Raw genomic sequence first — 27,454 nt, forward strand, 5'->3', positions numbered from 1 at the left:
TCAAAAACGAAGGCCACAGACCCACTGTAATAATCGTGCTGTGTGGCCCACAGAACTTTTTCTGGTGGTCAGCAGAGCTGGCAGATTACCAGAACCCTTCTTTATCTCGGTATTACACTCTCCCCAAGCAGCTGTAGTAAATGCCACAGAGAGGCTGAGCTGTCACTGAAAGGAAAGACAGAAAGATGGATTCAGGAAACACATTCTAAAGATAAGGTTCATACTACAGGAGCTTAGTAATCTCCGGCATGGATAAACACACTCTTTCCTGTACACCGCACACGGTCCCCTCTTACTCAAGATCTGGAGTTATCAAACTGTCTTGCACACCCATTAGAAGACTCAGCTACTGTTCAAGTACCAACAGAGCAAACGTTTGGCAGCTGCAGCAGCAAGCAAAGGCAGCACAAGGAAGGTTTGGTTGCCAGAACTCACAGCGCATGGTTTTGGGAAGTGCCTCTTGTAACACCAGATAGGCTTTAAGGACAACCAGGAGTGTCAGGAGCACCAAATGGTGATGATACACATCTCCAAAAGTCACAGCAGTCACAGGGTGCTGCAGTTCCACACGTCTCAGTGTGGAGTGTAAATGAGCCTTCTGAAGTGCAGTCAATTCAGTATCACAGAATGACCCCCCTCTTCCTCATGGGGACTCACACACATCTTACACCAGGTCTCAGTTTAAAAATCCAACAGGTTGGCTTAGAATTTATTCAGCTGTTGCCCTGTACAAGGAAACACATGCACCCATTCCACTTACTATCTGAAAAACAATTTTTATGCTGTTATAAACTATAAGCTCCTGCATCACACTGTGGTCTTCCGCTCCTGCAACAAAGGTATTTACTCACAGCTTGAGACCTTGAGGCATCTTGGCACATCCCACTGTTATCATGGCAATAATCTGATTTGCTTTCCTTCCCAGTTGACTCCTGGAAGGAACTATTTTGACTAAAAAAAACAAACCAGAAGGTAAGCATACTTGGGCTGCAAAAGGTGTGGTTTTCTTTATAAATTGTATTTTAACACCACGCTCTTGCCCCCACTTAAAGAGAGGAGGACAAGCACCTTTTGAGAATATTTTCAGTTAACAAGCCCCAGATTTCAAGCAGGACCTAATTGCTTTCTATGGCACCTGAAGGGAACGACAGGCTCTTCACCTTTACCTGAGTAAATGGACTTTAGTCCAACCCAGTGCCAGGCCATAAAAGTTCAAAGAATCCCTCTGAAGTCCCCAGCAGCCTCACCAGGCAGTACAGCTCACCCAGTTTTATATGCAGCAGTTACTGAGCAGCCTCAACGCCACATTTCAGCAACCAGAGCGGTTTCAAGGCACACAGAAGTGGTAAAACCGTGATGGTGTGGAAAACAGAGGCACCATTTAAAACATAAACCCAAAAAGCAACCGGCAGATCCTGACAGCAAATCCAACAGAGGCTGCAGCATCGCTGCTGCCCCGGGCCCGGAGATGTCGTTTGTCAGCAAATCAAAGATGCTGAATCCTTAAAACCTTGGCACAGAGCACACAAAACCTGAATGTCAATACCTCAGTGGGTGTAAACACAACTCACAGCTCAATACATGTGCATTTTAGGTAAATTTTAACAACACTGAGATGCTGCAAAGAGACTGTAACGCAGATGCTCCATTAAGAGTGTATTCAGCCTGGCAGCAGCATGTCTGGGGACAGGAGAGATGTGCAGGCCAGGCAGCTCTACAGCCTCCAGACAGCCTAATAAAAATGTCAGAAGATAGCTATGAAGGTAATAAATGTAATAAATAGATTGTTGAAGACATCTGCTTATGCAGCACTCTGTCTTAGTCCCGTTAGCCAGGAGTTAGACACCCAATAAGGACTGGCTTGATCGGGGACTCCAGAGCAAGAACTTGGATCCCTGTCAGGGCTTTGGGGATCTCACCCATAAACTGCAGGAATGGTCACAGCTACAGCCAGGCATGGAGACCCTCCTGGGCTTCCCCCAGAGCAGGGCCTGGATAAAAAATATTCCAGCAGCCAAGCTGGTTTTCACTTATTTGTTCAGCTTCAGGTATTTGCAGCATTAATTTGCTGGGATTTTTATTAGCAGATAGAAATCTTTGTATAAATTAGGTCCATGTTCACTGTACACAAGTACTTTCCTCATTAGGAAAGCAAACCATCCCTCTTTGCATCAACACAAAAGAGTTTGCCAGGAAGTGCCATTTCAAGCATCTTCCAAGGACGATTGCAGAGCACACTTTCAGAACCCTCTTTCTGCACTCTGATAGCGCTTTCCATCTTTGGAAGAAAAGCTTTAGGCAGATTCTGCTGAATCCCAAAGCAGAAAGCTCCTCACTCCATAATGGTGCTGGCAAGTGCAGACTTGTCACGTCATTTGACTGCTCTGTAGAGCAGGTTTAAGTTCAAACAACATTTTCTCACAGTCCTCCCTAGTCTGCAAGACCCAAGTCCATGCAACCACAGCCCTCTGTGGTGTCAGATCTTAAACAGCTCCAGCACATCAGCAACTAGACAGATCATTTCATTTAGGCATGATGATGTTGATGTACTTCCTACAAGTTTAAGCTCCTGTTTGGAATTCATTTCTCTGCCTCTCTGGAGGACATTTTAGACTGCTGCTCTTCGGAGCCTCAGCTCAACAAGCACTGGTCACTCCTGCTGTCCTGCTGCCAGGCTTTTCTGTGTGTTCCTCTTCACCTCAAAATATATCCCATATCTCATCAGGAAGATATACAGCAGAAAAATAACACCAGAAGCTATCTAGAAATTGCTAACCACAGGACTAGTGCAACATTTCTTTTGAAACAGCAATCCCTAGACTCTGCAGAGATGTGGGGACTCAGGAATGGAAATGAAGGCTCCATGCTTTGGTCTCCAGCTCACTCCCTTTCAAGCATTAACACCTCTGTGCACCAACATCCTATTGAGAAGTGATTTTATTAACCCAAACACACTTTCAGCACTACCACAGCAGCACTCCTGCATTCAGTGTCCAGTTAACAGGGTGAGTCTGGACGTGCCTGCTGCCGACCTGCTACGCCGAAGCAGCGTGTGAGCACATTTTATGGGACTGCAGGAGACTAAAGGTCTCTCGTCAGAAGAATTTTACCAATAGCAAAGATCCCACCCCAAACACTGACCACTGACTGTAGCTGCAGCCAGGTCACCTCAGGAGAACTTCACCAGCCCAGCCTTGCCCAGGCAGGCAGTGAGGAATGTCAGCCTGCTGCAGAGCTCTGCCTTGGAGACACTGCAGCACCTTTCCTTTAAAGCCCAACTCACTCCATTGCCTTTTTACTGTCTGGATTTTTAATAGCTTCTACTTGCTATGTTCCTGGGGATTAGATATACTCAAGAGCTGTTTATAGGCATCTGCTGCTCCTCCACAGCAGGACTCCAGGTTCACTGCTTACCCCATTTGACTCTATTATTTTTATCCTACTGTAATCAAACACATTTAACACCCACCCCCTTGTTTTGCCCAAGAAGGAGCTTGGTTTCAGTGAGCTTTCTGACCCCAGTAACAGGAGTCAGGGAGTTCAGATCACCACATCAACAGCAGGTTGTCATTTCCTACCGCAGGAAGTTATTTCAAATATATTAAAAAAAAAAAAAAGCTCTTTTCGGACCTAACCTACAATTGTTGCTAAGTGCCCACAACAATTAAATAGCTCCCATCCCTTCCAATACATTATGTATACTGAGATCAAGTCATGAGTTGATCTTGTGACTGCTGGAAGGCCAAGAGTGAAATGAAAAATCGGAGTTTAGCCGAGTTCAATTTGAGCCTTCGGGAATTGTGCTTTCCAGCTTTCCTCTCAGTCATGAAAGCTGTAAAATGAAGAAACAGCAATTCTTAAATCATCATTTAAGGGTATAAGACTGAAGTAAACAGAGCAGTTACCTTCCCTGAGCCACACAATCACAGAACTACAGTGAAATCATGGGAATGTGCAACCAGGACAGCTTTTTCTTTTGCAGATTCATCCAAGTTGGCCCCAGACTCAAAGCCCAAATCTTGTTTAAGTATTTTAAATGCTAGGTATTATGGCTTCTGTTACTACCTACTCTCACAAACAACATTAAGCAAAGAAATGTAACAGCCAGAGAGCTCATAAAGGGAAAACCATTTCACCTTCACTTCCCCTTTACTCCCTCTGGAGGGAATCTTAAGCCTTTCATAAAATCTGACTGCAACATTTTAAGCCAAGAAAGTGCTCCTGCCATTGGAGAAGTCACTTGATATATACAATTTTTACTTTTATTAAGTTTAGCTGAAATAATTCTTTTGAAGGTTTAGAGGAAAGGAGACAAAGCTTACAAGACTCCAAGAAATCTTACTCTTCAAACTGTAATTACATTATAAAAATCAGCATTAATACTTGTCACCCTTCAATCAGCTGAGTTTCAATGTTGGTTTTTCCTGAAGCAACTGAAATCAGTGTTTACAAAAGGTGAACATCTCCCTGCAAAACAACCCCATTTAAAAATAAATCCCTGCAAATTCTCAGTGTTGTCCTAAATTTGGAGCAGATGTTGGACTACCTGCATCAGTAGCAAATATCCACATGGTATTTAAGCAGCAGGTGCCCATGTGGCACAGGATCCCCCTTGATGGCAACAGGGACTTTTTAACCAGAGAACAAGAGTTCATTAGTGTGGTTATGCCTCTCAGAATATTCTGATGTTGGACCAAATCCTGAGAAACAACACAGGACACTGGAGGGAGCTAAGGAACACCACAACCAGGATAGAAGCAAAGTCTCCCCATGCACAGAGAAGTGGAGTATCACTGTTCTATTCAGAGCATGTCTGCAGGCAAACACCCCTTTGCTGGATGGAAACAACAGTCTGGAGAAGATGTTCAATGACATCTTTGAAAGCTGTTCTGTAGATATATAGATATAGATAGATAGACAGATAGATAGATAGATAGATAGATAGATAGATAGATGTGTGTGTGTGTGAAATCTGACTTCTTCCATTTCCTGCTGCAGCAACCTCCTTACTGGGAGCATCATTCAGGCCACAGCCAAATCTGTTTTTCAGTGTTCACACAGGACAGTTGTGCAACATCAACATCAGGCAGAAAACAATGGGTGTTTGCAGAACATGCCAGAAAACCAAAACCCCCCCTGTGGAACGTTTCACACAGGGAGGTATCCTCGAGGACTCTCGTGAGCCTCAAGTGACAATCTTACCTTCTGGGCTGGGACCGGCATTCTTCTTCCCCACTGTCTGCCTCCTGCACACACAAGGAAAGGAGAAAGTCATTAATATGCTTTAATATATGCAGGAAGCAAAGACTTGCATTTCACTGGTTTGATTGTATAAGGCAAGGGAAACTCTCCCTGCCTCTGCACGCAGCTGTCACTAGAGAAGAACTCACTTTCAGCTCAGCTGTCACTTCATGTTCTCTCAAAACCCTTTTAAAAACTCAACTCTACAGGAATTTTTGCCCCTGCAGGATTTTGCCTGTTTTTGCACGGACTTCCAGTGACCCCCGCCAAACAAGGCAAGCCAAGAGCCAAACACATAGTTCACTTCTGGGCAAAAACTCTGGGTTTTTTATTACCTTTATGGAGATCATATTAATTCATAGTCCAGTGTCAGCAATCAAGTGTAAAAATCCACAAAACCAGCAAGTAATAAACCTGACAAATAGGACTGGCTGAGCATAGATAGACTAGAAAGGCGAAATTTGACACATTATGCTGCTTTAGATGAGAAATTAATATGCATAATCTCTAATGTGCTGTGGAATTTTACTAGGCCTACCTAGCCCAAAGCAACACCTCAGCAGAGAGATCTCAGCAATTAATTCTGCTTCACAGTACATTTACATATGCACTGCCAGGCACAGGAGATGGGGTACAGGATCGATTTTATTAGTGAGAACTTACTATGTATGTGCAGGTCTGCAGAACAAAACCATTTTAAAATACACCAAGGGTTCAGTCAGGGCAGGGGCATCCCATGGAAAGCAGAGTTCAGCACAAGGTGACACAGGAAGCAAAGAGAGAATTTTGTTCCTCCTGGTTGCTCTGGGCTTCCCTCCTGCAGGTCTCCTCTCCAGTGGAGTGATCAGCTTTTCAAGCCACAAACCAGCAAGCAGGTGGTTGCAAGAGACCTGTGTCACAATGATGGTGTTTGACACAAGGATGGAGCTGGATTTACACCAACAGTGTGACAGTGCTCTCCTCCCCAGAACTGCCCCTGCAGACTCCTCCTCAGTGTGCTCTGATAACTTTCTCCAATGAACAACCCCAGGGAAGACTATATAGCTCTTTTGAGAAGGGAAACTATCCTTTTCTTCCTCTTCAGTTTGCTTCAGGAGAGCGGTTTGGAAGCTGCTCCACACGCATACGGTGCTTTCTGTTTTATGTACCATGGCACACAGACAGAAACTAAGGAAAGGAGTGTAAGGGATCTCATGGACTAGGGGAAGGCTGTGGAACGAGATAAATGTCAATTCCAACTGCAGTCAGTGGAAAAAGGAAATGAGGAACTGCATGTCCCTCAGCCAGTGTTTCAGCCCCACCAAAGAGGACATGTACCTACCTGCTGCCCAGGGCAGGAGGGGAAGGGAAGCACCAGGAGAGGGAAAGATTCTGGAATAGACACATTGAAAAAAACCTACAGAAACTAACACATAGAAGTGTCAAGCTCAGAAAATGGGAGGAGTGGAAAAGTTCAGATTCCGTAAGATAATGGTATCAGCAGGTGCTTTTTTCCTGAGAATCTTTTGAACTACATTTTTTGTGCTTACTGGAGACAAAGGTCCCATTCAGTTCACTTTTTAATACAGTTAAATGCAGGTGCTCCTGCTGGATGTTCTATTTCACTCTTATTTAAATGAACTGGGTCTATGAGATATAAGAATGACTAGAAAATACTGCTTGCTACTGGTCTTCTAAGAACAGAACTGGAGCCCCACTGCACCATGAAGCTGTTCACTTGGAGCCACCTGCAACTACAAATTCAAGCTAAAACCTGCAGACCATCTACAACAAGCAAGAGCTGGCAGGAATACCTTCTACTCATCACACCTTAGCATTAGCTCAGCCACTTTGATAAGGGAGGCAGCACTCCTGACCCCTTCGAGGTGAAAACACCAATGAACTCCACAGCCAACAGAGAAGGAGCTGTCACATCATTCACAAGGGTGCAGATGAAGAGCAGCCACCATAGCAGCAGCAGCTCCTTCAGAGCAGGGAGACAAGCCCCTGCTCCTGAGATGAAACATCAGCATTCACTGGCAGGACACTCCAGGACACCCTCTGGGATCCAGACCCAAGGCTGGCCTTGCTGAAGAAGAATCCCATGGCGTGGAGTCACTTCCCATTATTCCAGCTTTTGCAATAATCACACTGGCTCAGGACCTCTCTGGGTCAGAACGTTTGCTGTCCACAGCTCCAGACACTGGACAGCTGTCCTGGCCACCCTTGCTCCCCACACAGCCAAACTCTCCACACATTTCATCTGTGTTGCTTAACTGACACCCAGGGGCAGCAGATATTCAATGCTGCTCATTCTCCCTTTTGGCCTATTTTGGCCTGACAGATGGTAACAGCAGTGTTTTAGAAGTAAGACATCAAGTACTTCCAAGCAGTTTGATAGTGCTAAATTATCTTGCATGCATGGAGGCAGTAAGTACCTGCATTTCTAGAGCAAGCAAACAAAGTCTACTTCAGTCCCAAATACTTCTCATACCTCCTTGCCTTGCTCCTCTTCTCCTAAATTTGTAATCCTAATTACTGGTATTTCCCAGGAGAGTGTATATTAATTTCTTGCCCCCATTATGGGAAGTGCAGGCAAGGCTGCCAGAGCACAAGCTCCAACTGAGTTCCTTGTGGGCTGACAACAAGTTGACTTGTGGGAGCAAGAGGAAGAGGTCAGGGGAGGGAAAGAGGTTAGCTAAAGACACGATGGGGTTTGTGAATAAGCCAAAGCAGATCAAAAGTGTGTATTTGACTAGAGAACAAGATCCTCAAACCCACAGTAAAGCAAAACAACTGAAAGAGCACTTGAAATCTCCACTGTGCCGCTCAGGAACCCAAGCTATGCAAACATTTTTAGTATTATAATGAATGGCCATTTCCACATGCCAAGAAAAATCCTGGTCACAGCAACTGGCAAGCCTGGTATGCCATAGCCAAAAGTTCCACAAATGAGAGGAGAAATATGCAGATCATTATCCTAGCTCCCCTCAAAATTCAGCCCTCAAGAGCTCAGTGTGGAGGAGGCCAGACATGGCCCAATTAGTCACCATCTGTCTCTGCTGAAGCTCTTACATCTCACGTCTCTTTGATATCAGACATAAATGTAGCAGATTTGTGTGAGGAGCACATTTACTCAGAATATAGCTGACTGTCTACAAAAACAGAACTGTAGACAAGTGACAGTACCTGGGATGGTGTCTGGAGCAAAACTAACCTTCAGCAACCTCCTGCTCTTCTCCTCAGCAACTCTGACCAGCTGCAGCCCACTCCTTCCCTGTGCCTCATGATTTGATCTGGACTTACAGAGTGGTCAGATTCAGATTTCTGAATCATCTTCAGCCCATCAACTGTCTCCTCTGCAAATGCATCCATGAGAACACAGACAGAGGGTGTGAAAGAAGATACAGCCAATGCTCCTATATTTCATATATCCCACCACCAGTCCATGCTGCCATTCCCATCCTACAGATCTCTGCGCTGTGCTCTGGTCACTATAAAATTCTGCAGGGACAAAACATCCCCGTACTCTGTGACTGGAGTCCCAACGGGCTGCAATGACTCGTCATCCCGCTAGAGGGGAGGGCAGGACAGGGATGTGTCCGCTCGGGTGCAGCACCAGGGAGGAAATGACTCCAATATAACAAGACTCCAGCACTGACACGACCCCTAAAACCAGCACCTTCATGTTTTCTTGCCATTTCCAGAGTATTTCTAAAGAAGGCGTACTGCTGCCAGTGCGACAATTCACCAGCCAAAAAGCACATAAAAACATTCCTTTCTGAGGACATCTCTGAGAAGGAACATGCTAGGACATCATCCTTGGACACCAAACCCAGCCATCTGGAGGTGTGAACTGTGACACTGATCCACTCCAACCTTCACAGCTGCCACAGGTGGCGGCAGGAACCTTGGATCCTGCCCCACTCCCAGGTTCCCCGTGCTCCTGCAGCACCCACACTGCAACCACAGCGACAGACTCAAGAGAGGGCAGCTTCCACAAATGCTTCTTGGAGATTCCTGATGCTGGATTGCTCCAGCCTCAAAGCAGCCTCCTCCAGCAGCCTGCACGGAGGAGGAAGCTGAGCAGCACTGATGAGCTCCAGAGGGAGTCATGCCCTGCTTTCCTTGACCAGAAACAGAGGCCTCAGGGGAAATGGAAGGAATGAGTCGCGTAGCTCTAAACTAGGCCACGATATTAAATGCAGTTTAAAGTGAAAGATGAAAAATTCCATCTCTGCTCCTTTCAGGCCATGTAGGACAGAATATGCAAAACATTAATCCTGTTTGTGCTTTGATCCACTGCCAAATATCTGTCATCAAAAGGGCAAGGGAGAGGAGAGAAATTTTGGAGTGCTCTTCTGTTCTATACAATGGGAGTCACTCCATGTCACGCAAACAATTCTGCTCTTATAAATCTCCTTTTTGCAGACTGATGTAATGATAAACAAGATTCAATCTCCATTCTTACGTACAGGGACTGGAGTTGTCTGCCTGGATTTAACATGAGGAACATCACAGCAAGTTCCTGTACTGTAAGATGTGATTATTAGCCTAAGTCATGCGCCTCACAATCACTACATTTCTCTTAACCAAGGAACATTTCACACAGACTACACCCTAAAAATACATCTTCCAAACCTTAAAAGAATTCCCATTTAATAACTGCTTGCTACGTGTGATTTTATGCCAACATACCTGACTGTATAGACAATGCCTGGGAAGTGTTTTCATCAGGAGTGAGTGGTCACAGCCACCAATATCAAGAGAGCACTGACAATTTAGACAGTTTTCACCGTAAGTCAACACGTTGCTCGTAGCTGTGAACACTTCAGACATTACAGAACTTCTCTCCCCTTCTCCATTTTCTAAATTTTGACTTCTTATTCATGCAACAGAAGATTAGTTAATATAGATCCCCCAAACCCACAGCAACACTCAGATGTAGCCATGCCTCAGAGAGGCTTTCCACTTAATATGGCCAAACCTCCATCTTGCAGGCAGCTCTAGACCCAGGCTCAAAGGAGGCACTACAAAGGAAAGGACTGTAATTAATGAGCAGTTTCTTAGTTCCCTGCCTGCTCTTTCCTTGGCTAGATCCCGTCCAGTTGTTCAGAAGCACACCAAGTGCCTCTGAGCCGAACGTGACCTTTGCTGGGAAGAAGGCAGCTGCTTCAGTCGAATCAGAGGCTGTGCATGCAGGCACTGATCCAGCTGTTAAACCATGCAAATGCTCCTCTTCACAGTGTTCACCAGTGTCCCAGTGTCCCTTTGTCTGGGCTACAGCCACACAGAGCCCTGCACACTGCTCCATACGGGAGCTCTCCTTGTGTGCCAGCAAGTATTAAGCAAGTCAGTACAAAAGCCACCCTCCCACAAGTATTTCCCAATGCATGGATAACCCAGTCTGGTCGAGTATTGCAGAGGGTGCCACTGCTGCAGCCACAGCCTCTCCTCTAATGCAATACAAGGCACACAGAGATAAGAGCATCCACCGGACGATCAGATTCCTTAGGGCTCAGCTCAACTCCTGACAGACACGTGGTGACAGTGGAGATGCCCTGGGGTATCCAACATCTGCACCAAACTGGCACTAGATGCCCAACTGAATGGAGGCCCTTGAAGTCCAAGGGACCAGGATCTGTGTGTGGACGTCACACAGAAATGAAGTTCAGCGCCTTCCAAGATGAAATATTTGACAGATGCTGGTCCTATCAATAATCTCAAATCTCCTACTGGAACAAAGCAAGACAAATGTTTGAGTCAGATTGCCAAATATCTATTACACATTTCTGTGGCAGAGGGACTTCCCTGCAGAAGTCTGAGTTGTATCAATCTCTTAAATAAACTGTGTTAGCAAAAAGCCCACACATGCTGCATTTGCAGTATGGCTGGAGTGCCAGCAACAACACTGGCTGGGAAAGTGAAACAAGGGCTGACTCCAAAAGCTGGGTTGATAAAAGGTTCCCTTTCTTCCTGCAAAAAGCCCAAGATTACATATAAATTCACCAGCTAGAACTTCTGGGGTTGGAGGGGAGATACAGAACCCTAGCAGGTACCATTTCCAGTCTGACCATGTCTAGTAGCAGTTTGGTACTAAAAAGGGTGATTTGATCACAAAAATAATGGGCAGCCAGAGTTTGCAAGTTCCACAGCTGAAACATGGAGAAAAAAACCAACTCAAAATCTGCAGCAGTTTGTGTGAACCAATTTATTCAGTGTAATTTGGAAACCATCAACATGGTAGTGATGTGAAGATACTCATTGATAGAGGACAGGTCTCAGAGCTGAACTGAAAACCAGTTCACTGTAGAATCCTGCAGTCTCTTGAGATGGTTAACCTTGACCATTAATAAAAATTATGAAACTAATTAATGAAGTCACCCAGCATGCTCTAGAGAGCTAGCTCATTGCTACTTTTTGAAATACTTACATTTGCCATCAAACACATTTTAAAATAGAAGCTGCTACCAGGAAGCCTTTAAGTTTGACTTAAAAGTTCTTCAAAACGCTGAGCTAAGGAGGCCACAAACGGGAAAGGGGAGAACTGTGCTGTGTTTTGCATAGTGCTTTTAGCTCTCCAAAGCTGTAGGGGTAAGGGGTAAACGAGCAGCTTTCTCCAGCAGTTTCTCTCTCACCCCTCACTATTTGCATGGAATATTTTGAATGGGAGCTGTTTTCCGCCTCACATTTCTTCTGGGTTTGAGGTTCCACACAAGCAGCAGCTTTCTGCAGCCAAGTGTTCATTCAGAGGTTGGCATTCCTTCCGGATTGTTTTCTGTATCACTTTGCTGTGCCAGTAATTGGTATATTTAGGTCAAAGACATTGTGCTCCTGCTCGGGAGAGAGAAAAAAACAAGTTCCTTATCAAAGCTTTCATCTTCCCGCTGGAGCGAAGGGATTTATGCAAACCCTGTTTAGAACAGGCCTCACTAAAAACTGCAGAACTAAAACTCAAACACTTGAAGACAAAAATTACAAGCCTCCAACTGGTACAACAAGAGTCAGGATGAGAAATACAGTGTGACACAGCCTGCTACACTACACCACAAGAACAGATTAAAAAGCAGATTACTGTCAACTACATTTCTGCAGTGAAATCAGCCTGCCTGATGGGCAGTACAACAGCTTTTGCCTTAATCAGAGACGCACCCAACGGGAAAAAAAAAGAATACAAACCTTGTACATATATATTCACATTAAATATTCCTACACCAAAGGTGTATTAATATAACTTCTCTCTAAAACTGTAGCAGCATATCACCCCCAGCCACTTACAGACACTAGGGAAAAGAAAAACCAGCAAAACTATTGTCTCCCTGAATGGACCTTTCCTCTGACTTTCAGAAGGGCTTTCAGCACTGCCCGAGTATGACAGAAAAGGCAGGTATTTACCATAATTATGATGCTTTGCTGGATTTAAAGCCTCTCAGAACCCTAAAGGTACCTGCCTAATCTCCTTTCAGGCAAAGTTAATAACACTGTCCACTGGAAATCTTAAAATCTAGGAGCATTTGTTTCCCTAGAACAATCACAAATGCTGGTGGTGATGGGCCAAGTGTGAGAAAACTCACTCACTGTATAAACAGTGGAACTCCAGTTTTCATACTGGGAACTGTTGCTGACATCAAGGGTATAGTTTAAGACCAAGCCAAAGATATGCATGTGTACACTGGTGAATCTCAGGGCAGGGCTTCCACACCACCACCAGGCTGTGATTAAAATGAAATCCCAGCTCCACAGGTTACCACAACGAGCAGCCCTTCATTATCCACTCATGCAGGCTGACACATCTGCATGCATGAAATTGTCCCTCTGCAATTATGCAGGATGGACATTCACACCTCAGACCCTCTCCAGTCACTACCTGTTAATACACAGACCTTGCTCAACCTCCCGGTGCCCTTGGGAGCTTCCAGGGCAGCGTGGCCACGCACCTCCTCACCCACAGGGCTCACATCTTCACCTCAGAAGCTGGGCCTGTTTCCAGCTGGAGAGAGAGAGTCTCCTCAACTGCTGCATTAAAAAAGTGGCAGCTAGAATTAAACAAGATTGAAGGAGCCAGAAAAGCAAACTGGCTAATGAGCCAGATGCAGAGAAGTCGGAGACCTGGAACAGCAGCTGATAATCTTTTATCATCCATGAGCAACACTAAAGCATTACAAGGAACAAGGAGGTAGATCAGACATGGCAGATGCACAACACCAGCTTCTGGTTTAAGTCACTTTCCCATTGACATGAACAAACATTAAACGTGTTTTTTAAAAAGGGAAATATTTGGTTTTCACTCCTCGTGCTGAAGGGTTATTTTAGGAGGAGGAGGGTGGAAGGAAGGGAGGTACACTGCAAAGGGAAGGGTCTTTGTCTTGCAATCAGCCATTTTCCTGTTAGCATCTAGTTTACCTTGGTGCACACTCATTTGTATCCCTGCTGCAGTTATCTCCATTAAAAACCAGGGAGTTATTCTGGGCTCTGAGCTATAACTCCAGAGCTTTGACTTTTTCCAGAGTGTACAGCAGGATCACTAAAGCAATGCTGATCCACCTGCAACATACATAAAATACACTATTCCCATAATGGGATAAGAAATGAATACCACTCTTAGTTATGTCATAGTCGTGTCCACAGAATAAAGCTGTGCCAGCACAGCCCTCTTGTTAAAAGTCCAATTCCTCAGTGGCAGCAGCAGCATAACCAGTCATAGGTTTTTCATTTTGACAGCTCGCCTCAAACTCTACTACTGAAATCACACACAGCCATCTCTGAGACACAGTTCAGCTGCACCTTCACCCCACATCAGCTCTGCAGGATGCTCTTAGAGCCCAGGGCTGCCTGTAACACATAAGCATCCTTCTCTCTGCCAGAATGCTACAGGAGACTCTCACCCACTCAGCTCCTCCGAGATCCAATCCCTGCAAGCCCCTGTCAAATCTCCTCTTGACGTAACAAACACACAACACAGGGAATTAGGAGCAGCACAGAAATCTTCGTGACTGACCCGAAATATAAGCCCTGGCAGCCAGGCCACTCAGGGCCCTTGGTATATTGCATCAATAATTAAGAGATGATTTTCTGGATGAAAGATATTCTCAAAGGGGGAAGTTATTTAACACTTATGAAGAGGAAATAAAGATTCTGAAAAGGCAGCAGAGCAACGCTCAATCTTTTCAAATTCCACAATGCTCAACCTGTAAGAAGCGTTGTGGAGAGGAAGTCATCAATATTTCAGATTCTTTACACTGCTTAACCTGAAACGGTGTTCAACGGTACAAGTTGCAAATTATTACCTAGCATTTGTGAGAAAAATAACAACAAAAAAGAGGTATCCAAGCAACTACACTGTACAGCGTGTCTGGATGCAGCAGCATCTGCGTTGGCACTCACAGGCTGCTATTGCATAACCCTGGATTCAAGCAGGAGCACAGTCGGGGAGGCTCTGCTCTATTGCAGTGGCATATCTAGAACAGAAGTGGCTGGTAGAGCTTCAACAGCAGGAGTTTAGACCCCATATCAGAAGAGGCATTGGCAGCAACGCCTCTTCACCTCTAGCCTCCATTTGGGTAGGGAAAAACCCCAAGTGTTTCAGGCGAAACTTCAAAAGGAATAGCTGGGACAGCTTTCTGTGCATGCAGGACACAAAGCAGAGCCTGTGGAGAGCAGAGGGAAAGGAATGCCTGAAGATATTCCCTGGCAAGACACTGCAGAGAGAATCACAAGGTACAAAGTGTTCTCCTTGTTCACATCCGCTGTCCCCGGGGTGCACAACAGCCTCCCAGCTGCCCCACTTCTGGTGGGGGACCACTGCTGCTAGAACTGGGACACAACGGTTATAAACTGCTCAGAATCACTCACTTCTTTACCAAATACACCCAGGTATTAGTCACATGTAGTTGGAGCTTAAGCCAGAGCCATTGTCTTGCCTGACAGGAGCTGGTTTTTAGGCTCTCGTACGCTGTTCCTCCACAGTAGAGTTCTGCCTACGCTCTTCCAGCACTGCACGCCTACAGCAGCTGGAGATCCAAGGGTCTAAGGAGTTTCTGAGGGACTAAAGCAAGGCAGCAAATATAATGACACCTTGTCAACAGGGGTTGAAGAAAAAAAAAGAAAAAGGAACATGAAGCAGAGGAGTAGAACAGGGTATTCTGGATGAGTCAAATATGAGCAGAACAAACTTGCATAATGAGTGACCCTTGACTTTTGTTATTTCTCCCAGCCAGCTCCTCCAAAAATCTATTTGTTATTGTTTATTTGGGTATCAGTCCAAATTGCTGTGGGAGGAGAGAAAAGGAGGAAAGGAAATGCTGTCAAGCTATTAATTCTAGTACTGTAGTCATCCAGCACTCTCCCACTATTAACGAATCAGTGTCCTGTTTACTGCAACACTCTCTAGAGCCTGAAAGTTAAATACAAAACCAGATCTTAATTAGCCTCTTGCAAAAGTGACTCTAGCACTGTTTCTCCTCGGCCAGGATGAATTCTGCCTTTGCTTATTTGCCCACTGCTCAGTCCAGACCTGCAGTGTCATGTCACGTCCCTCTGGAGAGCAGGCAGGAGCCAGGGAAGCAGGCGTCGGGCGAGCAGCACAGCTGGGAGCATCACTCCTGAAACTTAAGCCTCTGTGAAACATTATATTGCAATAAAGGCCAGGCTGTGCCCAAAGCCAGGAGCGACCGGAGCTGCCATCCATCCTCCCATTCTCCCAGCACAGAAGTCACTTTCCTACACGAGTGCATCAGTAATAGGAGAAAAGCTGTACTAAACCAGAATTCAGGGTTATTTCCCCCTCTCAGGATGCAAGTACCACTGGCAGTGGGTACAGCCTGACCTGTCAAAGGGACACGCTTCCACACAGCCACTTGCCCTCACTGTGTGCCAAACCTGGCTGTTCCCTGGAGCAGGAATGTTTGAGGCAGAAGCCCACTGTCCAGGACAGCCTTTAACGACATTAGGACAGAAACATTGTGCCAAAGGCAAAGGAACCACATTAGCCTTGGCACAAGCCTGGATTTGCCTGACCCCAGGAAGTTCAGTGGATGTATCAGATTTGTGGCCCTGCAGTAGTTGTCTGTGTAATCCCAGCCTCCTTTGTGCCATCTGTTTCCCCTTCGGCAGACTGGCCATTAGAGACTCAGTGCTAAAACTCGTGTCTCCTTAGTAACAGGTTTTTGTTGATCTCTCCCACACCTCCCAATCTTTCTATCAATCTGGTAATCTACCAGGATTTTCCCTGCAGGGGATACATAACAGCATCAGTGGAAAAAAAAATATATGGGATGACAGAAGCACTTGAAGGCAAGGGAAGAAGGTGTAAAAGGGGAGTGCACGAAGTCAGAAGAGTTACAAGTCTATGAAAACCAGATGTTCTCATTATACTGGAGCAAGCCACCAACATACCTTCTGAGTGCCAGGTTTAAGATCTCATCTGAGCACTCAGTGGTTCACTAGTTTTTTGTTAAAGAGTTGCCAATTACGAACTGTTTTCCATTAATACACCAGTCTTGAGAGAAAACACTCTATACCTACCCTGCACCTCCAAGACCATCTTCTTTAATACCTCAAAGGTAAAAACACTGCTGATTTCAACGCTGTGCAGGTAGGGAAGGACTGCATTTCCTGTCTGTAGGGACTGGCTCTTCTACAGCAGGTTTTAAGTCAGTGATTGCTGGCTGCTTTTGGTTCATTAATCCTTAAATCCCCACACTCTCTTCTTGAGGTTAATCCAGTTAAAACTCCCCTTTCCCTTTGGCTAGTGCCTTGCATAAATAACCACCTGAAGAGCAGAGCTGCAGAAGCCAATGCTCAGAGTACAGCACTTCCCAGAACTTTGTCCCACTGCAAGAGACAATACAGCATAAATACTTGCTGCTGCCTGTGCCAGAAAGGGAAATCAAGATTAGCTAGGTAAGGGCAAAAGGTACTCCTTATGGATTGCTTAAATCAGCAGGAATCAATCATCCAGTCCAATCCAAATCCCCCAGTTGCTTTCTGCCTAAAGATAACTAGAAACAGGTTTATGCTATACTAAGATAAAGCTGCCTTAAACCAGTGTAAGCCCTTATGTGAAAACCTCCCTTTTTTGGGAGTAGAGGAGAACTTGCCTTTGAGGTCAGCTCTAAATGAGATACTATTACAGCCAGATAGGCCATGTGGGATTTGGAAAAGCAACACTGATCAGCAAAAGAAAATCACCTCTGTAGACTTTGCCTGGCTGGTCTGGCCCAGGCAGCTCCCTTGGCACTGAGCCTGTGGGCAGGAGAGCAAAGGCAGCACTAGGAGCAGGGAGCCAGTCCTCACCCTCAGCCTGCCAGGAGAGGCCAGTGCCATACACAACCCAGCACATGCAGACCACGAGGACTGTCTCATTACACACAAAGCATCAACAGCCTGACCCAGTGAAGAAAACACACCCAGTAAAGGCACAGAGGAATCCCAAGAAGAGTCTTGCCCATTCCCTCCCATGCAGAGAAACAGTGCACAGAAAGCCAGGACAAGTGGCTGTGTGAAAGCCTGTCCTTTTCTGACAGGTGAGACCATAGTGACTTCTAATGGCACTTGTCCCCTGGGAGGAGGCCCTGGGTAACCTGGCACCCTCCCCTGCACAGGCAGTGAGCAGTTGCTGGAGAAATCCTTAAGCTGGGACAGGTTTTAGGACAGACCACACAGATCCTGCCCCCGCAGCCCCTGCACGTATCTGTGTATCTTACTCTCATTGTGAAGCTGGGCCAGAGGCTCTGGAGCAGCAGGCATTGCCTGCCAGAGTCAAAACACTGCACATGGGCTCCCTGGTGCTTGCCAAGCTCTCCAATCTATGCACTAGAGCCAGGACTCGGACCATAAGCTCTTTGTGTTCCTGGTCATTCACAACCAAGAGAAAGAGAAATCTGGTTTTGAGGACTGTTTATCAGCCTCATGCTTCCAAGATCCTCAGTCTTGAGAGCAGTGAGAATGAACAGCCCCCTCAGCTTGCTGCCTAACCAGAGAGATAGCAAGCAGGATATGCATTCTGCCTCCCAGGGTAGAACTCACTGAGGTGAGGAGGTGTGGGGTAAGAGGACAGCACAGGGAGCCGGGTGCCTGCCCAGCTCTGCTCTGCAGCACGTTTCTGACTCCATTCGCGTGGATACGGAGCCACCGCTCGGTCTCTGGTGCACATTTAAATGCTCATTCTGAATGGCCCATTAGTCAGAAGTGGAATGTTTCTGCATTCACGGAGCAGCTATTTTAAGACTACATTATGCTCTCTGCTTCCATTAATAGGTACATCTATAAAAAAAAAAAAGGAAAGGCGTTACACCCAGCGATGCATTTGTCTCAGACCCGAGAGCTGCATGTCCAGGCTCCCAGTGCCAGCAGGGGAAAGCTGATGAGTTGTGTTATTGACAGGCCACATTCTTCTTCACAGCCCCAGAGCTCACCAGTCACCAGGCTTGCCAAATCTTGATGGAACAAGTCAAATCACTGTGCTCGGCAGCCACCTCTGCTGCAGGCCTGTCAAGCTGCATCTTCTGTGGCCCTGTTAAACCTCTGTGGAAGTCACCAAACTGAGGGAAGTTTAAGCAGACGAGTGCAGCATCTCACGTGTCCTGCAGCTCCCGAGGAGGCTGACCCAGATACTCTCATTCCAGACACCAGTTTCCCTGCTCATGTTGCCCATGCTCCCCAGTGCTGCCTTCACTCAACCATAACCAGTGCACATCTACACCACTCCGGTGCCTCTGGATTCCCTTTGAGTCCACAGATATTGGACAAGCTGAAAGTTCACAGGACCTTGTTTTGGAGCAAACTGAGAACTCTCAGGTTTTTTAAGCTAATGAAAATCACTAAATGCTGTCAAAATTTTATGCAAAACAGAGGCAATTTTAGGAAAATACACATTTATGTTTGGCCAAGACCAACCCCTCCCAATCTCTCCTGTGTGTGTTAGGAATGCAACTGTATCCATAACATTCACACACAACCACCCATCCACTCTAACTTCCAGATTTGTTTCCTTTACCCTCTCCAAGCCTGGGCTGCGATATCGGGGTTTGATCAGTGTGGTTTTCTGAGAGGGGGGACTGGAGGAGCTAAGAGGACAAACATGGACACAAGCACTTTGCCAAACACCACAGAGAAGTTCCATGCCAATGCCACAAGGGAAGTTATTTTAACTCCAAAAATCAATACTCTTAACACAGGGCAGGTTCCGTAAAGAGTCAATTTTCTGTCAACAGCTTTGCTTTTACTAACAAGTTTATTCAGATCATTTTGAAGATCAAAGCCACAAAATCTAACAGGTACAGGTATAATAAATCTCATTAAAACCATAGCAGGTCAGCCCTCTGATGAACTTAAGCTGTAGATCCTTCTAATGCTCTTGAAGAAAGCTCGGGTGACCAGCCAAATGAGGATTCCCTCAGCTCACAAATCCACATCTTCTGAGCCAAGTGGAAATACTGTATGAGCTAAGCAAAACAGAGTTTTGTGTGTGGGTTGGTTTTCTTTTTTTTTTAAACAATGTGAAGAGCAAGCAAAAAGCCTCAAATTATGCAGCAAAAATAATAGAGCTGAAAATAAAATCCAACTTGGAGGAAAAAAGGTGGTATAAAAACATTAACTGATGTTACTTTGATGTTGGATTCAAATCTGAAGAAATGCATTAGCCCACATACACATAAAAACTACAAATAAAAGCAACAACTAATAGTATGTGAACTCCAGAGTACAGTTCTGCTGCAATATGATTTACACCCAACAGCAGTTGCTGTACCAAATGCAGAGGTGGAAATGCAGTAGTAGCAGCACGTACATATATATAATATATATATATATATCTGCAAAACAGTATTATATGGTGTCAGGAAATTAAATAGAAGGATGCCCAAATGTTTGAAAGCACTGCTTTAAACAAACCTAATATGAAGTCTGACCTTGTGAGTCCTCAGTCCTGGGAGGGCTCCACTTCCACTGCACAGAGGGGGAATGGACACAGACATCACACACAGGCAGGACAAGGAGCTGTACAGGCTCACTAACAGCACTCCAAAACAGTGCTCCAAAACTTTGGCCATTATGGAGAAACAGTAAATTCTTGGCACAAATACAGACATTTCAACTTTGTTCATTTTACTGCAGCAATAAAGATATTGCTTTACAGATGCCACAGCTGATATGTGCAAAAAATCTGGAACAGAAAGATAGTTTCTAACTTTCTCAGTTAAAACACACCCACCCACCCACCAAGGATTAAAAAAATCTCTTCCCCCAAGATGTCAAGATATTTCTTTTATCAAAGCATTGGGTTTTCCTGGATAGTAAGAGAAAAACCAGACTTTTAATGCAGAAAACATTTCTGTGAAACTATGAAAGAGGTAGAAAATCCTGGATTGCATTTAACTAGTGAGCAAGGTCACAAATTAAGTAGTCTGAGAATTTCTGGTAGCTTAGCCCTGAAATAGTTCCCCTTTTTTCCCCTCCCAACCCCCTCCACTACTTAGCTCAAAATGCAAGACCAACAAGAACACATGATACAGCTGCATTGATAGGGGCAAATACATGGCTGAAGTCACAGGAGCACATTCTTCAGGGCTCATGAACCATCACATGACAAACATCACAAGAAGTCAATTTACTAAACTCAATTTAAACTTGAAGAAGTTAATAATAATAATAATAACAAAACCCCCAGTGGAAACGTCTCTTAGGAAGGGAGAAGCTGCATTTGAAAGAGAAAAATAAACAACAAAGCCAAGATTAGTTCTCATGTTATTTGAAACTTTTGATTTCTAGTGCTACATACACAAGATATTATTGCTTACTAGTCCCTGATATATCCTTGTAGTTATACAGCCTACAGCAAACAAAAAAGTTGACCAGCAGCCAGTGAAGACCTTATCAATAAGCCTCTCACAAACATACAAATATTTGAATTCAATTGCACAGACTTGAGCTAAATCCCTTCTCATTCTACATGGTTGAAAACCAGCAGCCTGTTCATTTACTATAAAGCTTATAGGTAAGAGTAACTTCTTTTTCAAAAAGAGGACATGCAATCCAGGACAAGCAAGGATGTTCCTTCTCCTTAGCTGTCACAAAGTACTGACAGCTATTCAAGAGCACACACAAGCTTTGCTTCCAGCTCCAACCAGACAAATGGAAATAAAAGCAGAACTACCTGTTAACAAGATGGCACTGTACAAACTGATGATCAGTACACTTTATCTGTACTCATTTCTGTACCAGGACAAAGGAACGTGGTTTGTTTGGTTGTTTGTTTGTTTTTTTAATTTCATGAGAGCTACTTTCATTGGAAAAGTCTCAAAGCTATACTAACATTTTATTCTGACAATTTAATTAGGGATTGATCCAGTTCTAGTGCTCAACGTTCAGAGATCCTGAAGGCTCTCAGCTGTTTAAAAAGGTTGCAGTGATCTGCAGAGCCACCACCAAACAGATCACTGTAGACTCATCCTTGGGATTAAGTCATCTCTATTTGTGAGCCCTTATGTGATGATCTGTTACAGAGCGTAAGTACTGCATGAAAGCCTCTTCAAGGCCTTCACCACCATCTGTGAATTACATTATTAACAATGGTATGAACTTCCTAAGAGCATCTGGCTCTCTCCCCACCCCCTTCTCAAATCACTGCAAAGAGCTCTTCAGTATCAAAACAGGCTCAGGCAAAGCTGTTTTCCACTTTTCCATCTTTCCCCACCTCCTCCCGCCCTCCAACAGCAGAGGACAGACGGGGCTCAGCTCTCCATTTCCGTGCCCTGCGTGTTTGCTGCACAACTCTTGTTATTGTTAAATAAAGATGGACCAAACCAACTCTGTGATGCGTGAACCACAGGCATTTTACTGGGAAAAGCGGAAGTTTATTCCCTCCTTTTGCAGAGGCAGCATCTGAAGAACGCTATGAACTGCTGAGGCACCGCAGGGACTGCACATTCCCACCCTGGGATTCACTTCCCACAACTCCTGACATTAACCAAAACCAGGCAGCAGCCATTCAGCCAACTTGAACAGTTATTGCTGTAGCAGTAACTTCCTACACTCAAAGAGGTATTTTGTCATCCCAGTCCTCCTCCCCACCAAGGATGTTTCAGCAGTTTATTCTGAAATCATGCCAGCTTCCTGTAAACAAGAAGGAGGAAGAGGCAGCACTGCCCGGGACACTGGAGCACACTCTCCACTGAACTTTGCACAGAGTTCACACCAACCAGCCTCCTTGGCTGCTCTAAGGGATCATTTACTCTTGCAGGACCAGAGTTTTCCTATCTTGCTCTTCAAACCCAGCTTCTCTTCTTGCTCTAAACATAGGGCTTCCCATCGCCTCAACTTCCTGTGCACTTCAGCAGCAGTTTTTCCACTCTGTTTTGCACAATGTAGTTCTTCAGTTGCACAACAGCTTGTAAATGCAGACATCGTTACAGTCCTGTAACACACAGCACCTTCCTCTGTCTTAAGTCAGCAGCAGCGTTTCTTGAGAGAAAAGAGCCACACTATGGGCAGCTTCATAAAGACTTGTATTCAGGAGGAAACAGCATCCAAAACTAACAATCCTGCAATGTGCAGTAACAGGCAGAAAATCCTGGGCGGGGTGAGGGAGACAAAACTGCTCCTGCACAAATTCACATGAACGTTTCTTCTAACATGCTGTTTCTCTTATGCTCATGTTTCAAATAAATAATCACAGGTATGCTGAGGTGCTCAGACAGCAGCATTTAGAACATACTCCTGCTGTAACTAAAGGCAAATAAAGAATATCTTCAAGTTTACAAAATAAAGGTCAAGTATGTTTATTTGGGGTCAGCATCACTCCTCTGCTGCCCGAATCCATGCTCTTTGTAACAGGAAGGCTGCAGTTACTGCTGACCTCAAGCTACATCAGGGGAGGAAGCCTCCAGGGCCCTTCTGCCAGGGTTTAATTTCATACTGGTCCCTCTGCTTTGGATGGTGGGTGAGGCTGAAGATGGACCACTACCCAAACTCCTGGGAAAGGCCACGGCCGTGTTTTAATGCAGCCATTTAAAAAAGTCAAGAGAGCCACAAGAAAATCAAGCGAGTTTTATGAGTGGCTTTAGAGGGATGGTTTAATGACAGAATCCCACTCTTATTCCCTACAGCTTATTGGGAGGGGTGCAGGGAGAAGAAAAGCCAAGAAACTGGCAAGTCTTGGAGCAAATTAGTGGCAATTAGAGATAGGCTCTGCCAAGCCCAGCTCCCAGCATACAGTGGGAGCACAGCATCTGATCAAGAGGACTTTTATAACATCGGTATCTGGAGCAACTAAATGTGGAATGAATTCCCATCTTCCAAACAGTATGTACAGGTGACCATGTAATCAAATTAACCAATATCTTGCTAAATCAGTGCATTGAATATTACCCAATGAGCTCATTTTTGGAGGCAGTTCAACGCCTCACTTCTAGGACTGATGTCAGTGTCACATGCTTGGAGAGGATCAGTCTGCAGCTGGATATTTTAAAGCCTTCTATTAGGAGCACAGAAAAGTCAGCGGATTTCAACAGCATCAGCTGAAGAATTTGTGTCTTATCATAACAATTTAGCCACCAGACCCCACTGCCAATATCTCTGTGAGAATATCAGGATATTTCAGACAGTTCCCCCTCCCTCCACTTTAAGGCACTAGAGGGAAACTCAAGAGTGCAGCAACTGAGTTGTGTTTCAACAGAGAAAGTTGTGTTTCAACAAAAAAGGAAATCAACAGAAAGACATGGAAACAGGAAACTCTTGCTGATTCTGACTGCCTCCTGATAAAATAATTAACTTTTGAGAGACTAAACTCAGCAGTTGTAAAAATACACAAACAAACAAACAATAGCAGGGTAAAGGATGCTGAGCATCAGTAGCACAAACAGTTCAGGCAGCAACATTCAACCCTGAGTTCAAATCCCATTCACTCACAGACCAACTGTGATGTCATCTTTTATTCTGACATAATGCAGGATGTCACTGAGGTTCAGTGGCAAGTGTTCATGCAGGATCTGTGAGGTCTCCACACTTTGATGCTCTCTGCTTGCACTTTGTACCAACAAGCAGGAACAGATTTGCATCACACAAATAAGCAGTGTCTTCATTGTGCAACCACATGCGACTTTTTTGGAGAAAAACAATGCTGAAATACAAGGAGTGCTGTGTGCATCAGGCTGCAGAGTGGGTGGCAGTGATGTTGTCAGAAAGCACCTCTTACCTCCACACCCATTGACTTCAGCAGAAGGCTACATACGAAAAGTCTCTGAAGATGAAGCTGAAGTGTTCCCTAACCCATGGCGCTGTCCATACACTATACTTAAGAAAGAGACAAAACAAAAACCACACAAGTGAAGCAGCTTAAAATTGCAGGTTTTGGTTTGTTGTTTTTTTGGGTTTTTTTTAAAGACTCCCTGTTCCAGTTAAGAAATCAGACTATACAGTTGTGAGCAAGCCCTTCCCCACACCATCGGAGCCTTTTCCACCTCTGGAGTGCAGGATGAGAACCATGGTATTTTACTGCATGCTTACAGTGCTCCCAGAAGACCTTGGATGAAGTTGCCTTAAAGCTTCTCCTTCTGCTCAGCTGTTAAATTGTTCAGTGAGGCTGGCTGGGTTAGTCAGGGGCTGTACCAAAACCCACAGCCCTCATGTGCCACACAGGGAGATTCCCTGGGAGCTTCCCTCCATGAAGTTCACAGACTCCGCCTCTGTTTCATGAGCAGTTCAGTTCACCCTCACCCAGGCTACAAGCTGCATTTGTAATAGTTTTAAGGAGAATCCCAGGCAAGAAGCTCTAAATCTCCATGAATGTGAAGCCCATATACAGAATTACACAGCAATGAGCAGCTGAGGTACCTCCAGAGGAACTGGCACAAAGACCAGGCACTTGAACTTCACTCTGAAGACCCTCCTGGCATTGTGACCCTATGGGAGCATAAATGCCTTTGGTGCACAGGCTGCAGCTGGAGTCAGGGAAGGTTTTTATAACCAAGACAAACTCCCTCACAGTGTTCCAGCAGTTAAGTCCCAGAGGCCTGTGACTATTTTCAGACTGTAGTTTTTATCCCGGGCAGCCACTCGAAGAAAGGAGAGACCAAAGGAAATAACAAGATCCTTACATGTACAAGCTCTCATTTAGCTGCTTGTGGTTCAGCAAGACATTCCCTCTCATTTTAAGAGGAGGTTTATAAATTCAGTGCACCTCAAAGGTTTTAGAGTGAGCAGAATGCATCCTTCATTCCAAACTATCCCATTTACAGCCAGAACTCCTCTCCACAGAGCTAATTTTTTTTTTTTCAGAGGTTTGAAGCTCTTTGGCAGTTATGTGCAGCTCAGACCAGCCTGCACATTTCTCTCTTTCTCTCTCTCTTTTTTTTTTTTTTAATTTTAGACTTAATGCAGCATGTACTCTCAGAAAGGTTTACAATGCAGCCTTTTGTAGTTAACTTGCTCCAAGTTGGGCCACTGCCAGGTTGTTATCAATGACATTTTAAGGCAGATGAATGAAGTTCTTATTATGGTGACAAGCAGAATTGTGATATGGCACATGCATACACTGAAAGAAGAGAGCTTGCTATTAGTTTGTCAGGTTAATAAATAAATAGCGATTTCACGAATAAAAGCCTTTTATTAGGAAACAAATGAACAAAATTAATATTTATAAAGCTTTAGTGCTTTAGAGCACCCTTTAAAATAACATTATTCCATTTCAGTCCGAGCCACCATCACGGATGAGAGATTCTTGAACATAGCCTCCCCTCCTAATTCTCTTATCACAGCAGTGCAAGGCAGGAGGCAAAGCTGTGCCTTCTGAAATGTTCAGGCCAGACTCAGGCCTGTTCCTGTCACAAGGAACTCCTCAGTTTGGGCCTGACGATATCGAAGGCCCATGACAGCAAACATTTCTGTGACATCTTCAGGACTGCAGCGAAAGGCTGCACCTGTTGGAAGAGCTGCTGGTTCCTTATCACAGCAGGAAGTTCTCATGTTTTGCACAGCGAGCTTCCCCAGCACACAGAGCACTGAACCCACGCCAAGGCACGGGGAGCGACGCTGCGCCTCAGCCAAAGCGCCCGCGAGCAACGCTGGGCTGGGAGATCCCTCCCCATCTGCCCCCAGAAAAGACTCTCCACTAATGCCCTGTTGATATCTCTCACTGCTTCAGGGTTCCTCAGCATCTCCCACAGCATGTGCAGAGAATGTTCACCACTGGAGTGACGTTTCAGTGTCCGGGATGTCCCACATCACAGCGAGTACATGAAATTCTGACACATCCAGATCACTTCTCACCTCAAGCTGTCTTTGCCCTTAGTCCCTTCAGCTCGAGGTGTTCTCTGCTCATCTGTCCTAAAACCAAACCTTTGCAAGTTTAAACTCTAAACAAGCAGAGTAGTTTTGGTTTGGGTTTTGTTCCAAGGTTTTGCGGGGATGTTTGTAGGGAGGGGGTTGTTTAATTTTGGTTTTATTGGGTTTTTTAATACTTTACTTTTTAAATGAGGCACTTCTCAACTTTAGAATCAAGATGTGAACAAGTACTCAAGCTTAAAAATTTATTTTGGCTCATGCCATCTTCTCAAATACTAAAAAAGAGTTGTCAAACTTCTCCCTTCTCCTCAAGGCAAAGTCAAGTCTGAACTTTCTCACTCATAAGAGAACCAGACAGAAACTGCCCCAAAATAACCATCTCAGCCATCTACAGTCAACATGAACAGATCTAAGTTAAACAGAGCTTCCTCCCTACAAGAGCAGTTTCTGGTGTATGTGTAAAAGAAAAAAAAAAATTCCACTTCAAAGTGTGGGTTGCAGAAGCCTGTGGCACAGTTCTTATCTTTGCAGCATGAAGCACATGTAGAGATCAGGGATCTGTAAAATGTTTGTGAAAAATATTCATTTCACCCACTGAGACGATGCAAACTCTATTCCAGTCATACTATGAACGTTAACTTGTAATGCCTCCCTTGCCTTAAAGTTTATATAACCATGCCCAACTTTTGGGAAGGCATTTGAAAATATGCTCTCTTCATATTGGTTTGCCCTGACATTCCTTTATTTGAGATTCAGGAGCAGAGAGAAGCTGCACAGGACAATTCATTCCCAGGACACCACTGAGGCAGTGACACAGCGAAGTGCTGAGGGGCACGATGACGGGTGGACACAAAAAGCAAGAGAAAATATATTAATATTTGATTCCCACGTGCAACTGTACTGACAAGTTCATGCAAAATTAGACTCGACCCACACTACAGGGGTAGCTGCTGTC

At 44.9% G+C, this 27,454-nt stretch overlaps 1 protein-coding gene and 1 long non-coding RNA gene across 3 annotated transcripts in view; both read right to left on the minus strand.

Annotated features, from left to right (window-relative positions):
• Positions 1 to 27,454, minus strand: part of SSH2 (slingshot protein phosphatase 2) — a 95,708-nt gene that overhangs the window by 59,825 nt on the left and 8,429 nt on the right. Inside the window, exons 1-2 of one of the 2 annotated variants that reach the window (XM_027660349.1) lie at positions 10,208 to 10,228; positions 5,203 to 5,246 (exon numbers count right to left, since the gene is read on the minus strand). In XM_027660349.1, coding sequence (XP_027516150.1) covers positions 5,203 to 5,246; positions 10,208 to 10,213 — 50 coding nt within the window. In that variant the 5' untranslated portion in view covers positions 10,214 to 10,228. Of the gene's footprint in view, positions 1 to 5,202; positions 5,247 to 10,207; positions 10,229 to 27,454 lie in introns of those variants that run through there. The other variant, XM_027660347.1, reaches the window with a different exon arrangement.
• Positions 21,477 to 24,717, minus strand: LOC113955148. Its single transcript, XR_003530438.1, has 2 exons — positions 24,413 to 24,717; positions 21,477 to 24,337 (listed from the first exon to the last, which is right to left on the minus strand). It is a non-coding gene; the product is annotated as an uncharacterized LOC113955148 (long non-coding RNA).

Source organism: Corapipo altera, unplaced genomic scaffold (genome assembly GCF_003945725.1).
Source record: "Corapipo altera isolate COAL_440 unplaced genomic scaffold, ASM394572v1 271, whole genome shotgun sequence".
Taxonomy (NCBI): domain Eukaryota; kingdom Metazoa; phylum Chordata; class Aves; order Passeriformes; family Pipridae; genus Corapipo; species Corapipo altera.